Source organism: Callithrix jacchus, chromosome 7 (genome assembly GCF_049354715.1).
Source record: "Callithrix jacchus isolate 240 chromosome 7, calJac240_pri, whole genome shotgun sequence".
NCBI lineage: Eukaryota > Metazoa > Chordata > Mammalia > Primates > Cebidae > Callithrix > Callithrix jacchus.
In genome coordinates, this window is record NC_133508.1 from 75974797 (window position 1) to 75998167 (window position 23371).

The 23371-nt window shown below is 39.7% G+C and overlaps 1 protein-coding gene across 16 annotated transcripts in view; it reads left to right on the forward strand.

Moving 5' to 3' along the window:
• MACF1 (microtubule actin crosslinking factor 1) overlaps positions 1–23371 on the forward strand; it is a 319804-nt gene that overhangs the window by 265641 nt on the left and 30792 nt on the right. For all 16 annotated transcript variants that reach the window (XM_078331310.1, XM_078331314.1, XM_078331308.1 and 13 more), the window contains 22 exons: positions 668–787; positions 1529–1636; positions 2880–3098; positions 4010–4213; positions 6177–6408; positions 7383–7609; positions 9062–9184; positions 9283–9384; positions 9914–10015; positions 10104–10277; positions 10369–10524; positions 10653–10850; positions 11710–11838; positions 12625–12798; positions 15725–15880; positions 15983–16189; positions 16324–16443; positions 16872–17041; positions 18739–18898; positions 20115–20309; positions 20638–20766; positions 21697–21840. In XM_078331310.1, the coding sequence (XP_078187436.1) occupies positions 668–787; positions 1529–1636; positions 2880–3098; positions 4010–4213; positions 6177–6408; positions 7383–7609; positions 9062–9184; positions 9283–9384; positions 9914–10015; positions 10104–10277; positions 10369–10524; positions 10653–10850; positions 11710–11838; positions 12625–12798; positions 15725–15880; positions 15983–16189; positions 16324–16443; positions 16872–17041; positions 18739–18898; positions 20115–20309; positions 20638–20766; positions 21697–21840 (3549 nt within the window). The remainder of the gene's footprint in view (positions 1–667; positions 788–1528; positions 1637–2879; positions 3099–4009; positions 4214–6176; positions 6409–7382; positions 7610–9061; positions 9185–9282; positions 9385–9913; positions 10016–10103; positions 10278–10368; positions 10525–10652; positions 10851–11709; positions 11839–12624; positions 12799–15724; positions 15881–15982; positions 16190–16323; positions 16444–16871; positions 17042–18738; positions 18899–20114; positions 20310–20637; positions 20767–21696; positions 21841–23371) is intronic.

Sequence of the window (23371 nt, forward strand, 5' to 3'; positions counted from 1 at the left end):
TCAAGAGATTGAGACCATCCTGGCCAACATGGTGAAACCCCATCTCTACTAAAAATACAAAAATTAGCCAGGCATGGTGGCACTTGCCTGTAGTCTCAGCTACTTGGGAGGCTGAGGCAAGAGAATTGCTGAGACATGGGAAGTAGAGATTTGAGCCAAGCGCTACAGCAAGAATCTGTCTTAAAAAAAAAAAAAAAAAAAAGGTGGTGTTCTTCTGGGGTCTTAATGCTGCTTCAGCTGAGCAAGCACTTCCAAGTTAACTTGACTCTGCTGTCTACTGCCATATTAGGTTTATATTTAAACATCTGACTAAACCTGCTACTGTTCCATGTCTGGGTAGGAAAGAGCATTGGCAGGAAGAGTGTAGTCTCATGAAAACACTGATTAGAGGAATATTTCTTTTGAAGGAGATTGATTTCTGTTATTTCTAGCTATAGAAACAATAACTGGGTTCTGTAACTTCTAAAGAAATTGAAATATGATCAATTCTAACTTGTTTGCACCTTGATTTGTGATTTTATGAAATTCTCCCCAGTTTTGACTCTACTTTGTGATATATAAACCGTATTACGGAAAATCAGGCCTTGTTGTGTTGAATAAATTATGGTTCTAAGAAGGAGACTTCGCTGTATATAATTTCTTTATTTTTCTTTAATATATCTATTAGTATGAGCAAGCTGCTGATGCAGAACTAGCTTGGGTTGCTGAAACAAAACGGAAACTAATGGCCCTGGGTCCAATTCGCCTGGAACAGGACCAGACCACAGCTCAGCTTCAGGTACAGAAGGTACGTGCCCACCCTGTCCTGAGCTAAAGAATCATCAGTAACTTAGAGTCACTAGGAGAGTTTCTGACTATCCCATGTCAAGTGGAATAATTTAATGGCATGATAGTAAATAGAAACTAATTTTATACATACTTGGTTGAGATGAGGAAGAATTTTTTTTGCTTTGTGAAAAAGAAAAATAGGCCTATTAATCCAGGAAAGAATAATTAGCAATTTCTGGCTGGGCACAGTGGCTCAAGCCTGTAACCCCAGCACTTTGGAAGGCCCAGGGTGGCCAGATCACCTGAGGTCGGGAGTTCAAGATCAGCCTGACCAACATGGAGAAACCCTGTCTGCATTAAAAATACAAAATTAGCCAGGTGTGGTGGTGCATGCCTGTGGTACATGCCTGTACTCGGGAGGCTGAGGCAGGAGAATTGCTGGAACCCAGGAGGCAGAGGTTGTGGTGAGCCAAGATCACACCATTGTACTCCAGCCTGGGCAACAAGAGTTACACTCCGTCTCAAAAAAAAAAAAAAAAAAAAAAAAGAATAATTAGCAATTTCCTAGGTGATTTTTAGGCGAGTAGAAATTTTTGTAAGCTACTAAAAAGAAGCTAAAGATGATGTTGGATAAGCAAAGTGTCAAACTATATAAGAACAATTTTTGATGTAGCTTTATCATAGATTGTGTCCTAACATTTAGAAACACAGGATAAGGGTCTTTTTACTTCTTGACTTAACTACAGTTTACTTTTCAAAGGCTTTCTCCATTGACATTATTCGACACAAAGATTCAATGGATGAACTCTTCAGTCACCGTGGTGAAATCTTTGGCACATGTGGGGAGGAGCAGAAAGCTGTATTACAGGTGAATTACATTTATTTACTTGCCATATTGTTCCTGTCTTGATTGTGGTGAATTAAAAGCACAATTGTGAAATGATGGTTTAAGGGTTTTTTTTTTCCTCCTGGACTTTTCTTATAATTGTTATTAAAGTCCAGCTTGATGTTCTAGGGAATTCAGAATCCTAACCCTGTGTGCACAAATGTCTAAAACAACCATCCTGTATAATGTGAAATATATTGCAAATCCATATTCTTTTTAACGGAGGAATTGCTACTTATCCTCACTCCACAGGGAGCAAGCTTTGAATGACTTTTCAAGGTATTTATGATAGATTTTTTTTAGAACTGCATGCAGATATTAATTCCTTCTTCATTTCCTTCTAAAAGGTCATACCTATTTTTAAAAGAATTGGTCAAGAGAGTTTGTAGAAAGTTTTGTTTTGTTTTGTTTTATAAAGGATATGGTTAACCACAGTTTCCTTAGAAATATTCATAAACTAAGCTACTCATCCTAAACATTTGAAACATAAATGGCAGCTTTCTGGAGACTTTTTTTTAATCAGAAGAAAAATGACAGGTAAAATTTGTTGGGCAAAAATTCCATCGTAGCGTCTTAGATGTTCCGTTTTAAACTGATCCATTATAACAACACTATATTGGCCGGGCGCAGTGGCTCACACCTGTAATCCCAACAGTTTGGGAGGTCGAGGCGGGCAGATAGCCTGAGATCAGGAGTTTGAGATCAGCCTGACCAACATGGAGAAACCCCATCTCTACTAAAAATACAAAAGTTAGCTGGACACGGTGGTGGTTGCCTGTAATCCCAGCTACTCGGGAAGCTGAGGCAGGAGAATTACTTGAACCCAGGAGGCGGAGGTTGCAGTGAGCCAAGATCATGCCACTGCACTCCAGCCTAGGTGACAGAGTGAGACTGTGTCTCAAAAATGTATATATAATAATAATAATGCTATAGCTAAGGTTGTGTGTCATTACTGAAAGGTTAATTTTGCTGTGTTTTTCTAGTACTATTTTACTGTCCTTTAAATTTTTATCTTTTAAAAATTATAGAAATAAAATATATATGATAGGAAAATTAGAAAATTTCAGGCAAGTATAAAGAAGAAAATAAAAATCACTTATACTCTTTATTGAGATTTTAAAATAATTTAGTTGTATATTCTTTTAGACTTTTTAATATATATATATACCTATTTTTTTCTTAAGAGTTTATGATAGTAATATCCCTTTTTTTTTTACTCACATAGGAAAAGACGGAGTCTCTAATAGAGCAATATGAAGCCATTAGCCTACTCAATTCAGATCGTTATGCCCGCCTAGAGCGGGCCCAGGTCTTAGTAAACCAGTTTTGGGAAACTTATGAAGAGCTCAGTCCCTGGATTGAGGAAACTCGGACACTAATAGCACAGTTACCCCCTCCAGCCATTGATCATGAGCAGCTCAGGCATCAGCAAGAGGAAATGAGGGTAAGGAGCATGCCAAGTTTCATTTTATTGCTCTAAAATATTCTCTATAATTTATTTAAAAACAACATGTATTAGTGTCTATAGGTGCAAGTTCTGTATTATGAAGTTAATTCTTAATCAGTTAGAATTTCTTTGCATAATATATATATGAATTATTTTCTTTGTTGTTTAATATAAATTGATTAAACACTAAGATTATAGAGATGTCAAGAACCTTGGTATGATGGAGCTCAAGAACTAACTAAAAATCAATGGAACTTAAAATATTTCAGGGGACAGTGGTATGCTGTTACACTCAAGGTATGGTTGGGTGGCACTTTCTACTTAGGCACCAACTGGAGTGAAAGCTGTGAGAGAATGTCAGAAAGCATTTGCTCTGTATAGTTAACGACACTTTTAAATGTTTATTTTTGGTTTATGGCTTGTGCTTATTGCTATTCCTGTAAGTGGAAGGATATAAACTGGACGTAGCCAGCAGTAAAGTCAAGGAGTGGTTGGATGGATTGCCAAAAATGTTGCTATTCATAGCTTATCCAGCTTGGTATCTCAGTCTGGGGAGGTAGACAGTTATTAAGCTATGTAGAGTAAAATAGACTACATAGAAGGACTTATGAGTACAGAAGAGGCTGGAGTAGATTTGTATGACACAGGTGGTGGGGAGAGAAGAGAGGATGTTTTCAGGAAAGCTGCGTCATAACTGACTTTTTAAAATTAAGAGAATTGGGTAGTGTTAGAACCTAAGATTTAGGTGTTGTTTTGTTTTCTCATAAATGATGAGATGCTGGGCCTTGCTGGATTTTAACAATTTTGTTTGTTCCTTTTCTTAAAGTTGATTTTAGCTCTGATCAAAGTATCTAAATAAGTAAACTGGTATAAAAGTACTCATTATGTTTTAATTCTTCTTTACCTAGCAATTAAGGGAATCTATTGCTGAACACAAACCTCATATTGACAAACTACTAAAGATAGGCCCACAGCTAAAGGAATTAAACCCCGAGGAAGGGAAAATGGTGGAAGAAAAATACCAGAATGCAGAAAACATGTATGCCCAAATAAAGGAGGAGGTGCGCCAGCGAGCCCTGGCTCTGGATGAGGCTGTGTCCCAATCTGCACAGGTATGTGTATGTCTGACACTCATAACCTTCAACTGTCTGCTAAACAAGAGGTCTCTGTATCAGGTATGCCTTTGTGCTCAGGAATTTCCAGACCAGCATGTTTATAATACATGATTCGTAGATGGAACAGAAAGCTTAGCCTATCTGCATTTTTATTGCAAGGAACATTCACATACTGGCATTCTAAGGAGAGTGAAATACATCTTGGCTGGTACATATCGTCTGTTGATGGTTTCTCTGAAAACTTTATGTTGTGGTGATCCTTTTAGCAGATGATTTTGGATAAATTTATCTTGCAGATTTGAAAGCAGTGACTACCTCAAAAAAATACTTCTTATTGGGCCTGTTACTTTTTGCTTTAGAGCCATAACACATTAGTTTTCTTAAGCAACCAGCCAACTCATAGTTCAGATGCTTGAGTAGGGAGTAGTAAAAGCCAAAAAGACGCAAAAACCACCAGCAGAGGAGTTTAAAGCATGTAACTACATACTTTCAACTAATATATTACCCTTAGTGGTACTGTTGTCATGTCTGGGTATTTTATTCCTATGTTTAGTCAATATTCTTGGTTAATATTTGTACTTACTCAAGTTTCTCCCCCCACCTGCCGTCCCATCTCTCACTCACATTGTGGAATGTGTTACTTTGTGTTGTTGCTGCCTGCTCCTGTCTTCCCCACATCGTCACATTTCATTGTTGTGTTGACCGCGCCCACCATTACAGATTACAGAGGTAAGGTTCCTATCCCCATTGGGACTAGGGTGTTCTTATAATGCTGAAAATTGAGGTCATTACCCATAAGGAAATTTCCCTTAACTTTATTGGAATAAATTTAATTAGAGCAGTTTATTATGCCACTTTCATTTGGGGTGGAACCTTGAAGTGAGAGAGTGATGGGAAGTGATATTGTTAAGAAGTCCCACCGTGTTTTTTCTATAGGACACTTGAAATTGATAAGCCTTTCTCTAACTAAAACCAGAGTTAGTTTGAGATAGGTTTTTCTTAGGAGGCAAGCCTATTTTTTGCTCTCTTTTCTCCCCTCTCTGCAGCAAATTTTAATGAGAACTTTTCAGTTACAGTCATGTTATTCAAAGTACCAGAAAAGTGGTAAGGTAATAATTCTTTAAGAATAAGGTTAGATTTGGTCTTCCTTAATTACCTTTCATTATTCCAACATTTTTTTCTCTCTCATTGTTCCATAAGGTGGGTTGTTAAGCATGCCATGATACTTTTAAACTACAAGTCCATGTAGCATATTAAGTTCCCCATCCATTTACACAGCTGGTGGAGGGCATCTAATTTGTTGGTCTAGTCTGTTGCATGCAACTGTCATCTCAGATGTTGACATACTGACTCTAAGCAGTTTCACAGTCTTGTCCCTTTTTTGTTACATTAGTTGGAATAGGAGAAATATTGTGGCAGCACTAAAGATTTGAATTGGTTTCTAGTATATTAATATATTTAAATTCTTAAAATAAATATTGGCTTTGTTTTTCTAATGGGCCAGCTCTGGTATACTATGCCCAAAACAGTTTTGGTTTTGTTTGTTTGTTTTTGTGTTTTTTTGAGACAGAGTCTTACTCTGTCACTCAGGGTGAAAGGCAGTGGTACAATCTCGGCTCACTGCAACCAATTCTCATGCCTCAGCCTCCCTAGTAGCTGGGACTACAGGTGCACACCACCACACCCGGCTAATTTTTTATATTTTTAGTAAGGACAGGGTTTCACCATGTTGGTCAGGCTGGTCTTGTACTCCTGACCTCAGGTGATTGCCCACCTCAGTCTCTCAAAGCGCTGGGATTGCAGGTATGAACCAACATGCCTGGCCCAAAACAGTTTCTTAACAGCCACTAGGCTGTTATCCTAGACAGTAGTAGGACAATATCTTGTCTTTATTCCCTAACATTTCCTCAAGAAGAGTGATGAGGTATGCTGTGATGGTAATGTTCCAACGTTTGTTTAGTTTCATGATAAAATTGAGCCTATGTTGGAGACACTGGAGAATCTTTCCTCTCGCCTGCGTATGCCACCACTGATCCCTGCTGAAGTAGACAAGATCAGAGAGTGCATCAGTGAAAATAAGAGTGCCACTGTGGAGCTAGAAAAACTGCAGCCATCCTTTGAGGCCTTGAAGCACCGTGGAGAGGAGCTCATTGGACGATCTCAGGGAGCAGACAAGGATCTGGCTGCAAAAGGTGCTTGATGACTGTCATTATTTTTAAAGAAACTCAACAGAATGAATTCTAGGCTGTAGTTATCTTCAGCATTCTACCCAATCGTTTATTTCCTTGAATGGAAAGGCAGTCCCCAGTAATGAGTATTCCAGAAAGTCACTGGAAAATCATTTGGCATTCAGAACACATTTCCTCATTGAAACAAGATTACAATTGGTAGTTAGATTCCCAGGCCAGGAAACAAAAGCTCCTTTAACCCCTAATGTGAGTAAACTACAGTATCAATAGTGGGTAGAACATAGCTACCTTTTGTAACACTTTGCATGGGAAACATACAAGTTGAACACAGAACACTGGAAACAGAGTTCTCATCTCAGCCCTTTTGTAAGTTAGGGGTTTTCTGTCTTAGTACTACGTTTATAGTAGATGATACTTCATTTTTGCATTAATTCTGTGATCCCTTTATGTGGGAGACCAATGTAAGAGGAAAATGCTAGTGTAGAACTAATAGGCTGGGTGCGGTGGCTCACACCTATAATCCCAGCCCTTTGGGAGACCGAGGCTGGTGGATCACCTGAGGTCAGGAACTTGAAACCAGTCTGGCCAACATGGCAAAACCCCCTCTTTACTAAAAATACAAAAATTAGCTAGGCATCATGGCACATGCCTGTAATCCCAGCTACTCGGGAGGCTGAGGCAGGAGAATCTCTTGAACCTGGGAGGCGGAGATTATAGTAAGGCAAGATCACACCATTGCACTCTAGCCGAGATTGCACCGCTGCACTCCAACCTGGGCAAAAAGAGTGAGATTCCATTTCAAAAGAAAAAAAGAAAGAAAAGAAATAATAAACCTAAAATAGAAAAATGCTTAGCATTTTTTTTAAAGATAGTTTCATTGAAAAGGTCAGAGTTAGATGGACTTTCTGAATAGACTAGTTTCAGGTTCTTAGAGAAGTCCTATTCATTTCTCCTTTTTTTTTTTTTAACCTCCTCAGAAATCCAGGATAAATTGGATCAAATGGTATTCTTCTGGGAGGACATCAAAGCTCGGGCTGAAGAGCGAGAAATCAAATTTCTTGATGTCCTCGAATTAGCAGAGAAGTTCTGGTATGACATGGCAGCTCTGTTGACCACCATCAAAGACACCCAGGATATCGTCCATGACTTGGAAAGCCCAGGCATTGATCCATCCATCATCAAACAACAGGTTGAAGCTGCTGAGGTAAGAAGGAAACAAAACCCTTTCTTTTAGGTGTTTGTTCTCTAGAAAAAGCACTTTATCAAATCAAAGTAAGGAATATTAATTGCTTAGCCAGACTGAGTACCTTAAAGGTTTTTTTGAAGTTGTTTTGTTTTGTTTTGTTTTTGACACGGAGTTACACTGTTGTCGCCCAGGCTGGAGTGCAATGGTGTGATCTCGGCTCACTGCAACTGCTACCTCCCAGGTTCAAGTGGTTCTCCTGCCACAGCCTCCTAAGTAGCTGGGATTACAGGCATGCGCCACCATGCCCGGCTAATTTGTATTTTTAGTAGAGACGGGGTTTCACTATGTTGACCAGGCTGGTCTGGAACTCATGACCTCAGGTGATCCACCTGCCTCAACCTCCCAAAGTGCACGGGTGTGAGCCATTGCTCCAGGCCTAAAGTTTTTTTTTAAGTTGAGAAATTCTCCACTTTAAAAAAACCCTACTCATTATAGTACATATTTTAAATACAGAAAAATGGATGGTACAAAATAAAAATCAATTTTGGACTCATTATCTAGAGATAACAATTGTTACTTTGACATACTTTTTTCTAGTCTTTTGGGGCTTTTTTTTTTTTTTGAGACAGGTTCTCACTGTATTACCCAGGCTAGATTGCAGTGGCACGATCTTGATTCACTGCAACTTCTACCTCCCAGGCTCAAGCAATCCTCCCACGTCAGCCTCTCTAGTAGGTGGGACTACGGTCACATGCCACCATGCCTGGCTAATATTTTTAGTTTTTGTTGAGATGGGGTTTCGTTTGCCATGTTGCCCAGACTTGCTAACTCCTGGGCTCAAGTGATCTTCCCACCTCAGCCTCCCAAAGTCCGGAATTACAGGTGTGAGCCACTGTGCCTGGCCCAAGAGTCTTATTTTTTACTAACAACGTTTCTCACCTCATACTGTCCATTTAGCATAAGCCAAGCATATCTTGATGTTATTTCTCTTATTTCTTACTTTTATTTCAGCTATTTTTTCATATAGAAATTCTTTCCTTCCCAACCTTGGGTCAGTACCAATCCATGAGCCAATTTTTAGGATCTGGCACAGAATTTTTTCAAGATCTACTGTCAGCACTTAAATGTGTGACTTGTACTGTATTATTTTACCCTTGATACGTTTCTCTGTAATAGACTTCTAGCTGTTGATTATAATTTCTTTGGAGGCAGGAAGGGGTGAACCTTTGGTAAATTATTGATGCTCATGGTACCTTTTCTGTACTGTTTTATGTATACATACATCTATATGTCATATATTTTATATATATAAAAAATAACCACTTAGAGTCTGAAGCTTTAGTGTCTAGATAAGTGAAACTGACAGTTATATTGAGCATCTGCTGTTGATGGGGTATAAATCAAATTTGCAGTTTGGAAAGTTCTGTTTTGCTTTCTGTTTTGGCTTATATTCTGTTCATTTACATGTAGACTATTAAGGAAGAGACAGACGGTCTGCATGAGGAGCTGGAGTTTATTCGGATTCTTGGAGCAGATTTGATTTTTGCCTGTGGAGAAACTGAGAAGCCTGAAGTGAGGAAGAGCATTGATGAGGTGTGGAGAAACGGATGAGGCATTCAGTTAGAACATTAGTGGGCTCAGACTGAAGAGTGGTATTGATTGAAGAATCTGATTGAATGTTTTTCCCCTAGATGAATAATGCTTGGGAGAACTTAAACAAAACATGGAAAGAGAGGTTAGAAAAACTTGAGGATGCTATGCAAGCTGCTGTGCAGTATCAGGACACTCTTCAGGTGAGAGGCCAAGAGGGGACCACCAAGGAAATACAGGTTCTGTTTTTTGCCATTTTTGTCATTTTTGGGATTCAGCACAAGAGTAGATCACCTCACAGGACTGCTGACCTAAGATAGTGTTGTTTCCACAAATCTAGCCAGTTTCCCACTTGTAGTGAAAAAAAGTAGTGACATCTGTCTGAATTCCTACTCTTTCTGCCATTTTTATCTTTAAGCACAATTTCTTTTGGCACAGTTGCTTCACAACATCATGAGCTTGCTAGCTGGGATTGAGAAATCTTAGCTTTTATTCATATTTAGTATTTCCAAATTGTAATTTATTTTGAACATTATCTTGATAATATTGGCTCCATTATTAAATCAGCATATTAATAAAGATCATTATTCCTTATCTGCGCCACTTACCTAAAAATCACAAACAGCACAAGGTGTTTTGATTTATGTGTTCTTATATTAGCAGGGATAATGCTAATTGTCTCCCAAATTCTTCTGGTTTTAATTTTTACTGTTCACATGTCTTTTGTTCTAGGCTATGTTTGACTGGCTAGATAACACTGTGATTAAACTCTGCACCATGCCCCCTGTTGGCACTGACCTCAATACTGTTAAAGATCAGTTAAATGAAATGAAGGTTTGTATCTGGGTATGGCTTTTGAAGAAGAGTTGTTTTCGTGTTTAAAGGTTTGATTTGATGTTAACATTGAGTGTGTGTTTGACAGGAGTTCAAAGTAGAAGTTTACCAACAGCAAATTGAGATGGAGAAGCTTAATCACCAGGGTGAACTGATGTTAAAGAAAGCTACTGATGAGACGGACAGAGACATTATACGAGAACCACTGACAGAACTCAAACACCTCTGGGAGAACCTGGGTGAGAAAATTGCCCACCGACAGGTAAGGCAGGTTGTAGATGACATCAGTGAACTACTCTCTGTTCTTTTCTAATTTCTTAGTGAATGTTCTCTTTCTATCTTTTCCTGAGTAGCACAAACTAGAAGGTGCTCTCTTGGCCCTTGGCCAGTTCCAACATGCCTTAGAGGAACTAATGAGTTGGCTGACTCACACTGAAGAGTTGTTAGATGCTCAAAGACCAATAAGTGGAGACCCAAAAGTCATTGAAGTTGAGCTTGCAAAACACCATGTAAGTATTTTCATTTTTGCATCTCTAATTCTGTTGATTTGAGACCAGATATTGCCACCGGAAGCCTCTTAGAGAACCAAGTTTGACGATATCTATAGAGATAAATTATGTTGTTCAACATTTTTTAGGTCTTAAAAAATGATGTTTTGGCTCATCAAGCCACAGTGGAAACAGTCAACAAAGCTGGCAATGAGCTTCTTGAATCCAGTGCTGGAGATGATGCTAGCAGCTTAAGGAGCCGTTTGGAAACCATGAACCAATGCTGGGAGTCAGTGTTACAGAAAACAGAGGAGAGGGAGCAGCAGCTTCAGTCAACTCTGCAGCAGGTATATGTGACATCCAAGTAAGGTAGGAAGAGCTGTGCAGATAACAGAAAGCCTAAGTCAGAAGAGAGCAATTTGAAAACCAAAGAATCCCTTATGTCTTGAGGGGAAGGTTCAGACCTTGTTGTAACTTACCTGGAAAGAACAGCTTTTGATTGGGTAGTTCTTTTTTGAATTAGTTTGTAGCTCAGTCTCTTTATTTACTATTCAGTTAGTAGATCGTCACTGTAACAGATTCCCTTTTTTTCTTGGATCAAGTCAGCTATCTCCCTATTCAGCAATACCTTAGTCATATATAGTCAATTCATCTGATTATATCAGGCATCTATAATATGTTATAGTGAGGTCTGAAGGACTCTGCTAGATTCTTACAATAATATTGGCCCTGGCCGGGCGCAGTGGCTCACGCCTATAATCCCAGCACTTTGGGAGGCCGAGGTGGGTGGATCACAAGGTCAAGAGATCAAGACCATCCTGGTCAACATGGTGAAACCCTGTCTCTACTAAAAATATAAGAATTAGCTGGGCATGGTGGCGCGCACCTATAGTCCCAGCTACTCAGAAGGCTGAGGCAGGAGAATTTCTTGAACCCAGGAGGCGGAGGTTGCGGTGAGCCGAGATCGTGCCATTGCACTCCAGCCTGGGTAACGAGCAAAACTCCGCCCCCTCCCCGCCAAAAACGAAAAAAAAAACAAAAAACAATAATATTGGCCCCATGCTAATCTAGCAACAGAACAGCTTTGCTGGAGAGCAGCCCAAAATTCCTCCCTCAAGATAAATTCCTCATATGATCATTCGGAAAGTTTACTTTTTAAGCTGAGAACTGACTACTGACATTGTTGATATATCTTTTTCTCAAAAGGCCCAAGGCTTCCACAGTGAAATTGAAGATTTCCTCTTGGAACTTACTAGAATGGAGAGCCAGCTTTCTGCATCTAAGCCCACAGGAGGACTTCCTGAAACTGCTAGGGAACAGCTTGATACACATATGGTAATATCAATTTTTTGAAATTGAGCATAAGTATCCCATATTCAATAGCTTCTTTCCAAGTTCACAGTGATATGTCAGTATGTATCTGGAAATCTATAGAGTAGTACATTTTTACCAAAAGTATGGTACAACCCTTGGGGATTACTGCCTGTTACAGGTTTCTGATACCTTACAGTAGGCAGTAGTAGTGACAGGGAAGAGTCAGCTGGAAATTTTGAGTTAATCAGTTTTATTGGCACACATATATTGACTTGAAGGTGACAGCATCAAGAAGACATCTATAGAACACGGATACAGATGTGTTTGTACTTAAGAAGAAAACTACTTAGTGGGGGTTTAGGGAAATCAAATAGTCACTGACAGTATTTCAAAAATGCGTGCTGGAGCAAAAAACGTGATTTCTAGGCAAATTTTTTGTGGAAAGGGGAAATAGATTATTGGAGTCTTTTGGGGGATTTCTAATCCTTAAAAAATGTCTTTTTTCTAAGGTTGATAAAATTATATTAATATTTTAATTTGTCACTTGTTTTATTTAGTAAAATATGTTAATATTCACATTTTAATACAAATTAATTTTAATATTAAGTAATTAGTATTTAGTTATTACAATTAATTTTATTATTAAGTATGGTGGGTTTCATTCCCTTATAGCTCAGCACTTGAACGGAATCCAAAAGAATGGCTTTTAATCAAGATGAGACCTTCCTGAACTTTCCCAGACTCTGCTACAGAATGTCTCTTCCAGAGAATTGGTATAATTGCTATCTTTCCTATCTTTTCTTGTAGGAACTCTATTCCCAACTGAAAGCCAAGGAAGAGACTTATAATCAACTACTTGACAAGGGCAGACTCATGCTTCTAAGCCGTGACGACTCCGGGTCTGGCTCCAAGACAGAACAGAGTGTAGCACTTTTGGAGCAGAAGTGGCATGTGGTCAGCAGTAAGATGGAAGAAAGAAAGGTACAGTGTATGATCCCCATGTTTTAGTAATTTGCTGAGTAATAACAATTGCCATCTTATTTATATCAAGATTTTTTTGAAGACCACAGTATTGTAACAGAAGTTGCAGGACCGATTTCATCTGTGTCAAGTTGCATCGACGTATAAGTTTCTGCTGTTATAATTTTGCTTTTATAATTATTCATTCCTTACCTGTTAAGACAGTATTGCCAAGCCTGGTGCAGTGGCTCATGCCTGTAGTCCTAGCACTTTGGGAGGCTGAGGCGGGTGGATCACCTGAGGTCGTGGGTTCAAGACCAGCCTAACCAACATGGAAAAACCCAGTCTGTACTAAAAATACACAATTAGCTGGGCATGGTGGCGCATGCCTGTAATCCCAGCTACTCAGGAGGCGGAGGCAGGAAAATCTCTTGAACCCAGGAGTTGGAGGTGGAGGAGGTGGCCTGAGCCGAGATCAGGCCATTGCACTCCAGCTTGGGCAACGAGAATGAAACTCGGTCTCAAAAAAAAAGACATTACTGTCATTATTGCTCAATGATGGGCTTTGTGTCCTATACTGATCACCAATTTGTGTTCCTACTTAAAAACAAGGTTTTGTTGGAGTTGATGTCTTGGGGTTGAGAGATTGGGGACAGGGCATGTAGGAACTATGACTAATAATTCCCCTCCCCCAAGGAATTTTATTCCTAATGTAAATGCAGTTTGCAAGGAAATTTACTAAAAATCAGGAGAGAAGTAAATTGTATTACCTCTTCTCACTCTTCCTCAAAAATCAAATTCTCTCCTCTACAAAAGTAAGAAACTTGATTAGGGATCAAGGTGTTTGCCCAAAAAGGTTATTTTTTATGAGTACAGAGCTTCACTGTATTTTTTGCTGGTCAGATCAAGTATGAAATGTGTGTGTGTGTGCGCGCGACACACACACACAAACCTGTTGGCAACATTCACTCAATGAATAGTTTGTTGAGCAAGTGTATGCCAAGCACTGTGCTAGGTTTATGGTGGAAACACTAAAGGCATTGACCCTATAATTGGGAAATTAATGGACAGAAGGGCATAAAACAAATAAATGAACATTTTGAGAGAAGCATTAATTTTCTAAAAACCTTCTAGCATGGGGTTGTGTAATTTGGTTATATAAAGAATGACCAAAAGACTTACCTGTATGCTAATCCTTGGACAGGGCCAGGCCTGGGTGGCTCACACCTGTTATTCCATCACTTGGGAGGCTGATGGAGGAGGATTGCTTAAGGCCAGGAGTTTGAGACCAGACTGGGCAATATAGCAAGACCCCATCTCTACAAAAATATTTAAAAATCAGCCAGGTGTGGAGGCACATGCCTGTAGTTCTAGCTACTTGGGGGGCTGAAGTAGGAGGATCACTTGAGCCTGGAGGGTTGAGGCTGCAGTGAACTGTGATGCTGCAACCACATTCTAGCCTGGGTGACAGCAAGAACCTGTCTCAAAAAAAAAAAAAAAAAGCCAATCCTTGGACAGGCTGTCATCCATAGATTCTGCAGAAGGCAAAGCTAAGACTAAATAAACTGAGACAAATTCTAGCTCATAACCAAGAAATTTCCAGAGGATTTTCTTCATAGTTGAGCAAAATACTTCAAGACATAGTTGCCCATCATCAGAATTCGTCAGGCAAAAGCTGAGTGTCAAGTATAGTTTATTATTTTGCAGGAACATTACCTTCAGAATCAGTAAAATCATTTATTAAATATGTATGGTGCTATATTTAAAGAATATAAAGATATACATTGGATATAAAAATGTATTTTTTATATCTACTGTAAAGTAGATATACAAATATAAAGAGTATGGAAAATATAAAGAATATGTAGATAGAATGATGTGGAAAGAATTCCTACCATCTAAGAACTTGTAACATATTAATTGATAAACTTTTTATATATTTGAGGTGAATTTCATTTTTCCACCTGACTTGTTTAGATGTACATTTTTATAACACTTATTATAATGGATTTATTTTGGTGGGTGGGCGGGGTTACAAAAATAACCTGAAAGCACAAGGAGGAAAATAAAAATTATATATACCCCAGTCAGGTAGAATTAACGACAGTTAACATTTGTAGTGTACATCTTCGAGTTTTTTCTGTCAATATTTTGGAAATACTCATTTTTGTTGGCCTATTATTTTTACTTTGCCCGTGTAGTAGATGGGCCAGAGGCAAAAGTCATCACCAAGAGTTTAGTGTAGGTATCATGAGGATGGAGCTTATGAACTCTGTGGGATTAAAGTGTACTTGTGGGGAGTAGCCTTTTCCCCGAATGAGCCATTGTTGTTGCCATTCTTAGGTAAATGAAAGTATCTGAAACTCTACATCTAGTGTTGTCAGATTTTTGCCTGGGCTGTCTTGGCTTTTTTCATTACCTCTTCTTCTTATAGCATAGGCATAATTTTCAAACTGATATTTTTATATGCCATATTTTCTGAAAACATGTATTTAAACAAAGAGTAATACATTGAACATCATCTTTATAGTAAATTGCTTTTCATTTAGCTGTTTTTATACCACAAAAAGTACATTAAAGGAAACTGAAAATTGCCCAAAGCAGGTTGCAGATCCTGCAGCTGTCACCACTAAAGTTGCCCATCATTTTACCATTACTGAATAGTCTTATTCCCATTCTAGGAAGTGGAGAATAGTAGAGAAAGGAACTTAGCTGCTTATTGTGCTCTCTTTCCTTTTCCGTGTACAGAGTTCTTGCTCACTTGCTTCAGACACTGGTATTAAAATGTCTCCTTCTTTACAAACAAAGCATGTTTGGAGGTTGATTAAATGAGGCTTCCTTTTTGGAGGTCATTTCATTTGGTGAATTCATGCCTTTGTTGTTGAAGCTATAATTCCTGAAAATGGCACTTTTTTGTGTGTGTGTCTGTGTTTTACTTGAAATTCAGTCAAAGCTGGAAGAGGCCCTCAACTTGGCAACAGAATTCCAGAATTCCCTACAAGAATTTATCAACTGGCTCACTCTAGCAGAGCAAAGTTTAAACATCGCTTCTCCACCAAGCCTGATTCTAAATACTGTCCTTTCCCAGATAGAAGAGCACAAGGTAACTGATAATATGATGCTACCTTCTTTTCGAAAGCACTAAATGAAAGAAATGCCTCTTTATCTTACCTTAAGCTTAAAAAGAGCACTATTGTTCCCTCAGGTTTTTGCTAATGAAGTAAATGCTCATCGAGACCAGATCATTGAGCTGGATCAAACTGGGAATCAACTAAAGTTCCTTAGCCAAAAACAGGATGTTGTTCTGATCAAGAATTTGTTGGTTAGCGTGCAGTCTCGATGGGAAAAGGTTGTCCAGCGATCTATTGAAAGGGGTCGATCACTAGATGATGCCAGGAAGCGGGCAAAACAAGTAAGTTGGGGGAGAAAGATACTAATTCACTGAAGACTCTTGGGCTGCATGTACTGAGTCTCTGGAATGATTCTCAGACGTGCTGTATAGTGTATATACTCATTCCTGTTAACTTATTTCTTACTTAATTTTAGTTCCATGAAGCTTGGAAAAAACTGATTGACTGGCTGGAAGATGCAGAGAGTCACCTGGACTCAGAACTAGAGATATCCAATGACCCTGACAAAATTAAACTTCAGCTTTCTAAGCATAAGGTAAAGCAGTTAATTGCTCTTAGTTCCCTAGTATGCTATTCGCTAAAGCTTATAGCTTGCCAAAAATAAAAGTCAGAGTTAGTAAAAAGAAGACCAATTGGTTAATGTTTAAAAGTCAAGATGATGAAACCAGGGTTCCATTTTATATATAGACAGTCTAATCATGATATTTGCTCATTTAAATAACAGTTTGAGCAAAGTAGTTTAGGAGTAACTAGTTAAAACTGTAGGCTTTTACAGATTGTCAGACACTTCTGTATATGGTATAAGTAGAAAATTATTAATTTCTTAGCGATAAGCTATGGTTAAGAGTGGTGATGGCCATACTTTATTTGGTTTCTAGCCTGAAAATTCAGATTCTTTTGTTCCAAATCAAAATTTAACTTTGACTTTTAACACTTTTTTTTCTTTTCTTTCTGGAAACATAGGAGTTTCAGAAAACTCTTGGTGGCAAGCAGCCTGTGTATGATACCACAATTAGAACTGGCAGAGCACTGAAAGAAAAGACTTTGCTTTCCGAAGATACTCAGAAACTTGACAATTTCCTAGGAGAAGTCAGAGACAAATGGGATACTGTTTGTGGCAAGTCTGTGGAGCGGTGAGCATGAATGTCTCCTTCAGGGGTCTAACTGGGATCCCAAAAGTAAGAGGCTATTACCAGATTCTATAAAATGGTGATAAAGCTAATGTATCAGTAAGAGGTTTTGTACCATCTTAACACCACCAGTTAGTTCAAAGAGCATTGTAAAGTAATTTGAATCAAATAAATTAAAATGCTTATTTTAAACTTGATCCTTACTATATTAGAGGCCCATAAAATCAAACCAACAATAATAGAACATCGGCAACTCAGAAATATTTGTAAATCATCAATGTGTAGTACCAACAGCTGTCTTATTCACTGCTCTTGAATACTCCAAAGCCTCTACATGTGTTACCTCATTTAACCATAATGATACCTGACCTTTGCTGGGCAATTATGATAATTTAATCCTCATAACCACTGAGGTGTAGGTGCTACTTTTAGTGCTGTTTTACAGAAGAGAAAATAATCACAAGGAGGTTCTTAACTCCCCTAAGGTCACTCAGCTACTATACTGGCAGAGCTGAGGTTTAAACCACAGCAGTTTGCTTCTAAAAGTTGTACTTTTATCTATTTATACCCACTATGCCATGCTAAATATTACAGTATTGCTACCTATTTGTACTTTCCCCCTCACCTTTTTTTTTAATTTTATTTTTTGGCTTTTTGAGACAGTTTCTAGCTCTTTTGCCCAGGCTGAAGTGCAGAGCTTATTCCAGCCTCCAGCTCCTAGGCTCAAGGGATCCTCCCACCTCAGCCTCTTGAGCAGCTCAGACTACAGGCTTGTGCCACCATGCCCGGCTAATGTTTTTTGATTTTTTTTTTCTTTTTTTCTTTTTTTTTTTTTTTTTTTGGTGACGGATTCTCTCTCTGTCACCCAGGCTGGAGTGCAGTGGCACTGTCTCAACTCACTGCAACCTCTGCCTCCCAGTTTCAAGCGATTCTCCTGCCTCAGCCTCCCGAGTAGCTGGGACTACAGGTGCACACCACCACGCCCAGCTAATTTAAAAAAATATTTTTAGTGGAGACGGGGTTTCACCATGTTGGCCAGGCTGGTCTCAAACTCCTGACCTCATGATCTGCCTGCTTCAGCCTCCCAAAGTGCTGAGATTACAGGCATGAGCCACCGTGCTTGACCATTGTTTTTTATTTTAGTAGAGACAAGGTCTTGCAGTTGCCCAGGCTGATCTCTAACTCCTGACCTCAAGTGATCTTCCCACCGTGGCCTGACAAAGTGCTGGAATTACAAGCGTGAGCCAACACTTGGCCTGTATGCCAGTTTTTTTAAATGAGGTGACTGAGAGGTCCAAGGAGGTGAAGAAACAGCCTAGGGTCACACAACTGATATTGAGCTAAGAGTTGAACTCCTGACTCTAGATCATTACCAAAACCATCATGTTTTACTTGGAATGGTATAAAGTGATTAACACAGATGTTAGGTTATTAGAGTGTGCCTGTGTGACACTAGATTATAAGATGCCCAAAGGGTGTATCTACCTGTCCCCTGTGCTACCCTTAATCCATTCTAGAGGGTGGTTTGATTTACAGTGTCTCACCATCTCTTCTTAGTCACTTTTTATTCTAACTGTTCAAACGTAGAAGTCACTCTATATAATATAGAGTTCAAGCAATATTCCCTTTCAGCAGGCAGAATTGTGGGCCATTCATAAAAGGAATCCCTAAGAATGGTAGCATTTGTATACATTTCTCAGGCAGCACAAGTTGGAGGAAGCCCTGCTCTTTTCTGGTCAGTTCATGGATGCTTTGCAGGCCTTGGTCGACTGGTTATACAAGGTGGAGCCACAGCTGGCTGAGGACCAGCCTGTGCATGGGGACCTCGACCTCGTCATGAACCTCATGGATGCACACAAGGTAGGGGCGAAGTCTGAGCTAATAGAGTGCAGTGCCCTAGGGTCTTCTACATTCTGCCTTCTGCTTTTCTTTCTGGGGGAGAAAGAGAGCCTGATAGTTGCTCTGTGTGTTTAAACAAACTGTTGCTGAGATTCTGCATTAGTCACAAAGAATTTACCAAAATTGGTTTGATTCAGATTTGGCAGTGGGTAAACTTCACTTCAAGGATGGCCCTCTTCCTGTTTGTTTTTCTCAGTTGAGTCACAAAATGAATTTAAATTTCAACAGAAATCTGTAAGATATCCATTTCCACTGACTCCTAAAATGGAAATGAGTGATTTTTTTTAAGTCACTTCTGAACCTAAAAATCCTAACACCACACATGGCAATATTTAACATAATCTCCACCTGTCATGTTGAACTGTGTAATATCCTCCTGTTTCAGCACAAAACATTGTACTTTACCTTGAAATTACAACAGATTCTTTCTTTTTTTTTTTTTTTTTTTTTTTGAGACGAAGTCTCGTTCTGTCACCAGGCTGTAGTGCAGTGGCACCCCATCTTGGCTCACTGCAGCCTCAGCCTCCTGAGTAGCTGAGACTATAGGCGCATGCTACCATGCCTGGCTAATTTTTGTATTTTTGGTAGAGATGGGGTTTCACCATGTTGGCCAGGATGGTCTCAATCTCTTGACCTCATGATCCACCTGCCTTGGCCTCCCAAAGTGCTGGGATTACAGGTGTGAACCACCATGCCCAGCCACAACAGATTCTTATTATGTGCACAGCAGATATGTTTTTATTTCCCATAATTCTGGAAACATTCATATGATGATTACCATTTACAGATGAAGAAACTGGGCCTCAAGCAACTTTTCAAAATTGTGTATCTCCTAAATGCCTGAGCTAGCATTTAGAGCCATATCTTCTCATGGGTTTTTTTTACTTTTTCTTTCTTTCTTTCTTTTTTAATGAAATTAGGTCTCACCATGTTGCTCAGGCTGGTCTTGAACTCCTGGGCTCAAGCAATCCTCTCATTTCGGCCTCCCAAAATGCTGGGATTACAGGCATAAGCCACGGCACCCAGCCTAGTGGTTGTTTCTCATACATTGTTCTGCTTCCCTCTGTGCATTAAAGACACATGTTTAGAACCTACCAAGGAACTTATTCTTTCCCAGAGGTTTCTCTTCTTGGACTCAAAACATTCCTCAAACTAATTCTCCTGTTTTCTTTTCTAGGTTTTCCAGAAGGAACTGGGAAAGCGAACAGGAACTGTTCAGGTCCTAAAGCGGTCAGGGCGAGAGCTGATTGAGAATAGTCGAGATGATACCACTTGGGTAAAAGGGCAGCTCCAGGAACTGAGCACTCGCTGGGACACTGTCTGTAAACTCTCTGTTTCCAAACAAAGCCGGCTTGAGCAGGCCTTAAAACAGGTAAGAGACATTTGCTGTTTCAACCCAAGGGATGGATCTGAATGGATTTATTTTGTTTTTCTTTTATGAGAATCTGTTCCAGCCAGTCTTAAAATAAACATAACAGTCGAAAATTGATATTCTGAATGTTCTATAAGACTTTAACATTCATTTTGAGAAATAATGAATTCAGTTGATTTTCAAAGCTACGAATGAAAGATAACCTTTGTGGAATTTCAATGAGGCCATGAAACATCTGAATGAACACTGGACCCTTTCCCTGGCATGTCCCAGTTTCTAGGTCCTTGGCTGCAGAGAGAGTTCAGTCTTTTGTGCTTGGTTATTTTAGGCGGAAGAGTTTCGGGACACAGTCCACATGCTGTTGGAGTGGCTTTCTGAAGCAGAGCAAACGCTTCGCTTTCGGGGAGCACTTCCTGATGATACAGAGGCCCTGCAGACTCTCATTGACACCCATAAGGTAATCCAGCCTTGGGGGTTTGTGACCTCATGCTACCTACCACCATGAGGGCTGCCTGCCACTAAATGCAAGCAACTTTTTCTTGGAAATACCAGAATTCATATGAAAAGGAACAAAACCAGAGTGGGCCTAGTCCATTGGTTTAGCAGGAATGGAAAGGGAAGTGACTGATGGGTTTTGTGACACCTTAAACATTAACATTCATTTATTCTTACAAAAGTAATACATGCTGATTGTAAACAAGTTTTAAAAAGATGGTATTATATATTTTTTAAAATGTGGACTATTTCATCTTCTTTACTCCTCACCTGCATATGCCTTTGTTTGCCTTTCCTTATATTACCAGCTTTAGGCCCTAATCTGATCCCCCAGAACCACTTACAAAGCTATAGAATATGGTGCAGTATCTGGGGTCTCAGTCTGTCCTAATGAGGTGGGAAATGTTGTTTCCCCTTTTTAATTTATCCACCCAGAGATTTTAATCTTGGTTTTGTTGTTATATTCTGTTATGGGTATTTTTTAAATATTATGGATTGTTTTGTTTTGTTTTTTAGTAGTAGACCCAAAATATTATCGTTTTTACAATTATATTTTTCTAATACAAATATGTTTGCCAATATGAAATGAATAAATGAAAAATGGGATTAACAGAGAGAAACTAACTCAAATAGGAAAAAGGGGACATACTTCTATGTGACCTATTCTTTGTTGTCATCTCCACCAGAGAAAGTCATTCTTGTATAAACCCCTTACCTTCCCATATCTTTTAGAATTAAAATGCCATAGATAACTAAGTATAGGCATTTAGAGGTCTGTGTCAACACACGAAGGAAAAGAAAAACATTGAAATATTTTCCCCCCTCAGTGTAAACTAACAGTGCTGCTAATGTAGACTTCATAAGTTTTTGTTTTCAAATCTTTTTTGTTTAGGAATTCATGAAGAAAGTGGAAGAAAAGCGAGTGGATGTTAACTCGGCAGTAGCCATGGGAGAAGTCATCCTGGCTGTCTGCCACCCCGACTGCATCACAACGATCAAACACTGGATCACCATCATCCGAGCTCGCTTTGAGGAGGTGAGTCCCCAAGTTCAGAGGAGGCCTGCACATGCCCAGTAAACTATCACTATAATATAGTACTTTTCGGCTGGGCGCGGTGGCTCACGTCTGTAATCCCAGCACTTTGGGAGGCCGAGGCGGGTGGATCACGAGGTCAAGAGATCGAGACCATCCTGGTCAACATGGTGAAACCTCGTCTCCACTAAATATACAAAAAATTAGCTGGACATGGTGTCGCGTGCCTGTAATCCCAGCTACTCGGGAGGCTGAGGCAGGAGAATTGCCTAATCCAGGAGGCAGAGGTTGCGGTGAGCGGAGATCTCCCCGTTGCGCTCCAGCCTGGTTAACAAGAGCGAAACTCCGTCTCAAAAAATATATATATAGTATTTTTTCCCCAGGTAAGGAATCTTTCACTCCCCGTGAATATCTCAGCAAATACAGTTAGCGTTTTAGTAAAAACTGTTTTCTTGGAAATGTGTGGCAACTGTTGGCATAGTGCTATGTTAATAGTGACTTCCAGTGGACACGTTGTATGTAGTATCCCATCCTTCCTGGGAATAACTTTTAACAGGATGTACAGCTGACCCTTGAATAACATGTGTTTCCACTGCACAGGTCCACTTATATGCAGATATTCAGTAAATACAGTTAGCTCTCCATGTTGGTGGGGCCCACATTGATAGTCAAACACGGATCGGAAGTACAGTATTCACAAGAAGCAAAGCATATGTATACAGAGGACAGACTTTTCAAGCTTCCATAAAACCAATTACAGGCCTTGAGTATGCATGAATTTTAGTATCCACAGGTGGTACTGGGACCAGTCTCCTATGGATACCAAGGAACAGCTATAGTAGATTTGCTTTCAGGAGGGCTGATATTTTATTCCAGCTCTTATCCCAGCTGTCACTAGGGTAATAGTGAAGCCTCTTGACTGTTTGGGTGGTCTCTCCTCTAAAAAGTCATTATGTTAGGGCTGGGTGTTCATGCCTGTAATCCTAGCACTTTGAAGAGGTTAACACAGGCAGATCATGAAGTCAGGAGTTCAAGAGCAGCTTGATGAACATGGTGAAACTCCATCTCTACTAAAAATACAAAAAGTAGCCAGGCACAGTGGTGTGGGCCTGTAATCCCAGCTACTCGGGAGACTGAGGCAGGAGGATCACTTGAACCTGGAAGGCAGAGATTGTGATGATCTGAGATCGCACCGCTGCACTCCTGCCTGGGTAACAGAGCGAGTCCCTGTCTCAAAAAAAAAAAAAAAAAAGTCATTGTGTTGGCTGGGAATAGTGGATCATGCCTGTAATCCTAGAACTTTGGGAGGCTGAGGCGGGTGGATTACGTGAGCTCAGGAGTTCAACACAAGCGTGGGCAACACGGTGAAACCTGTCTCTACAAAAATACAAAATTAGCCATGGCATGGTGGTGCAGGTCTGTAATTGCAGCTACTTGGAAGGCTGAGGCAGGAGAATCACTTGAATCCAGGAGGCAGAGGTTGCAGGGAGCCAAAATTGTGCAGTTGCACTCCAGCCTGGGTGACAGAGCCAGA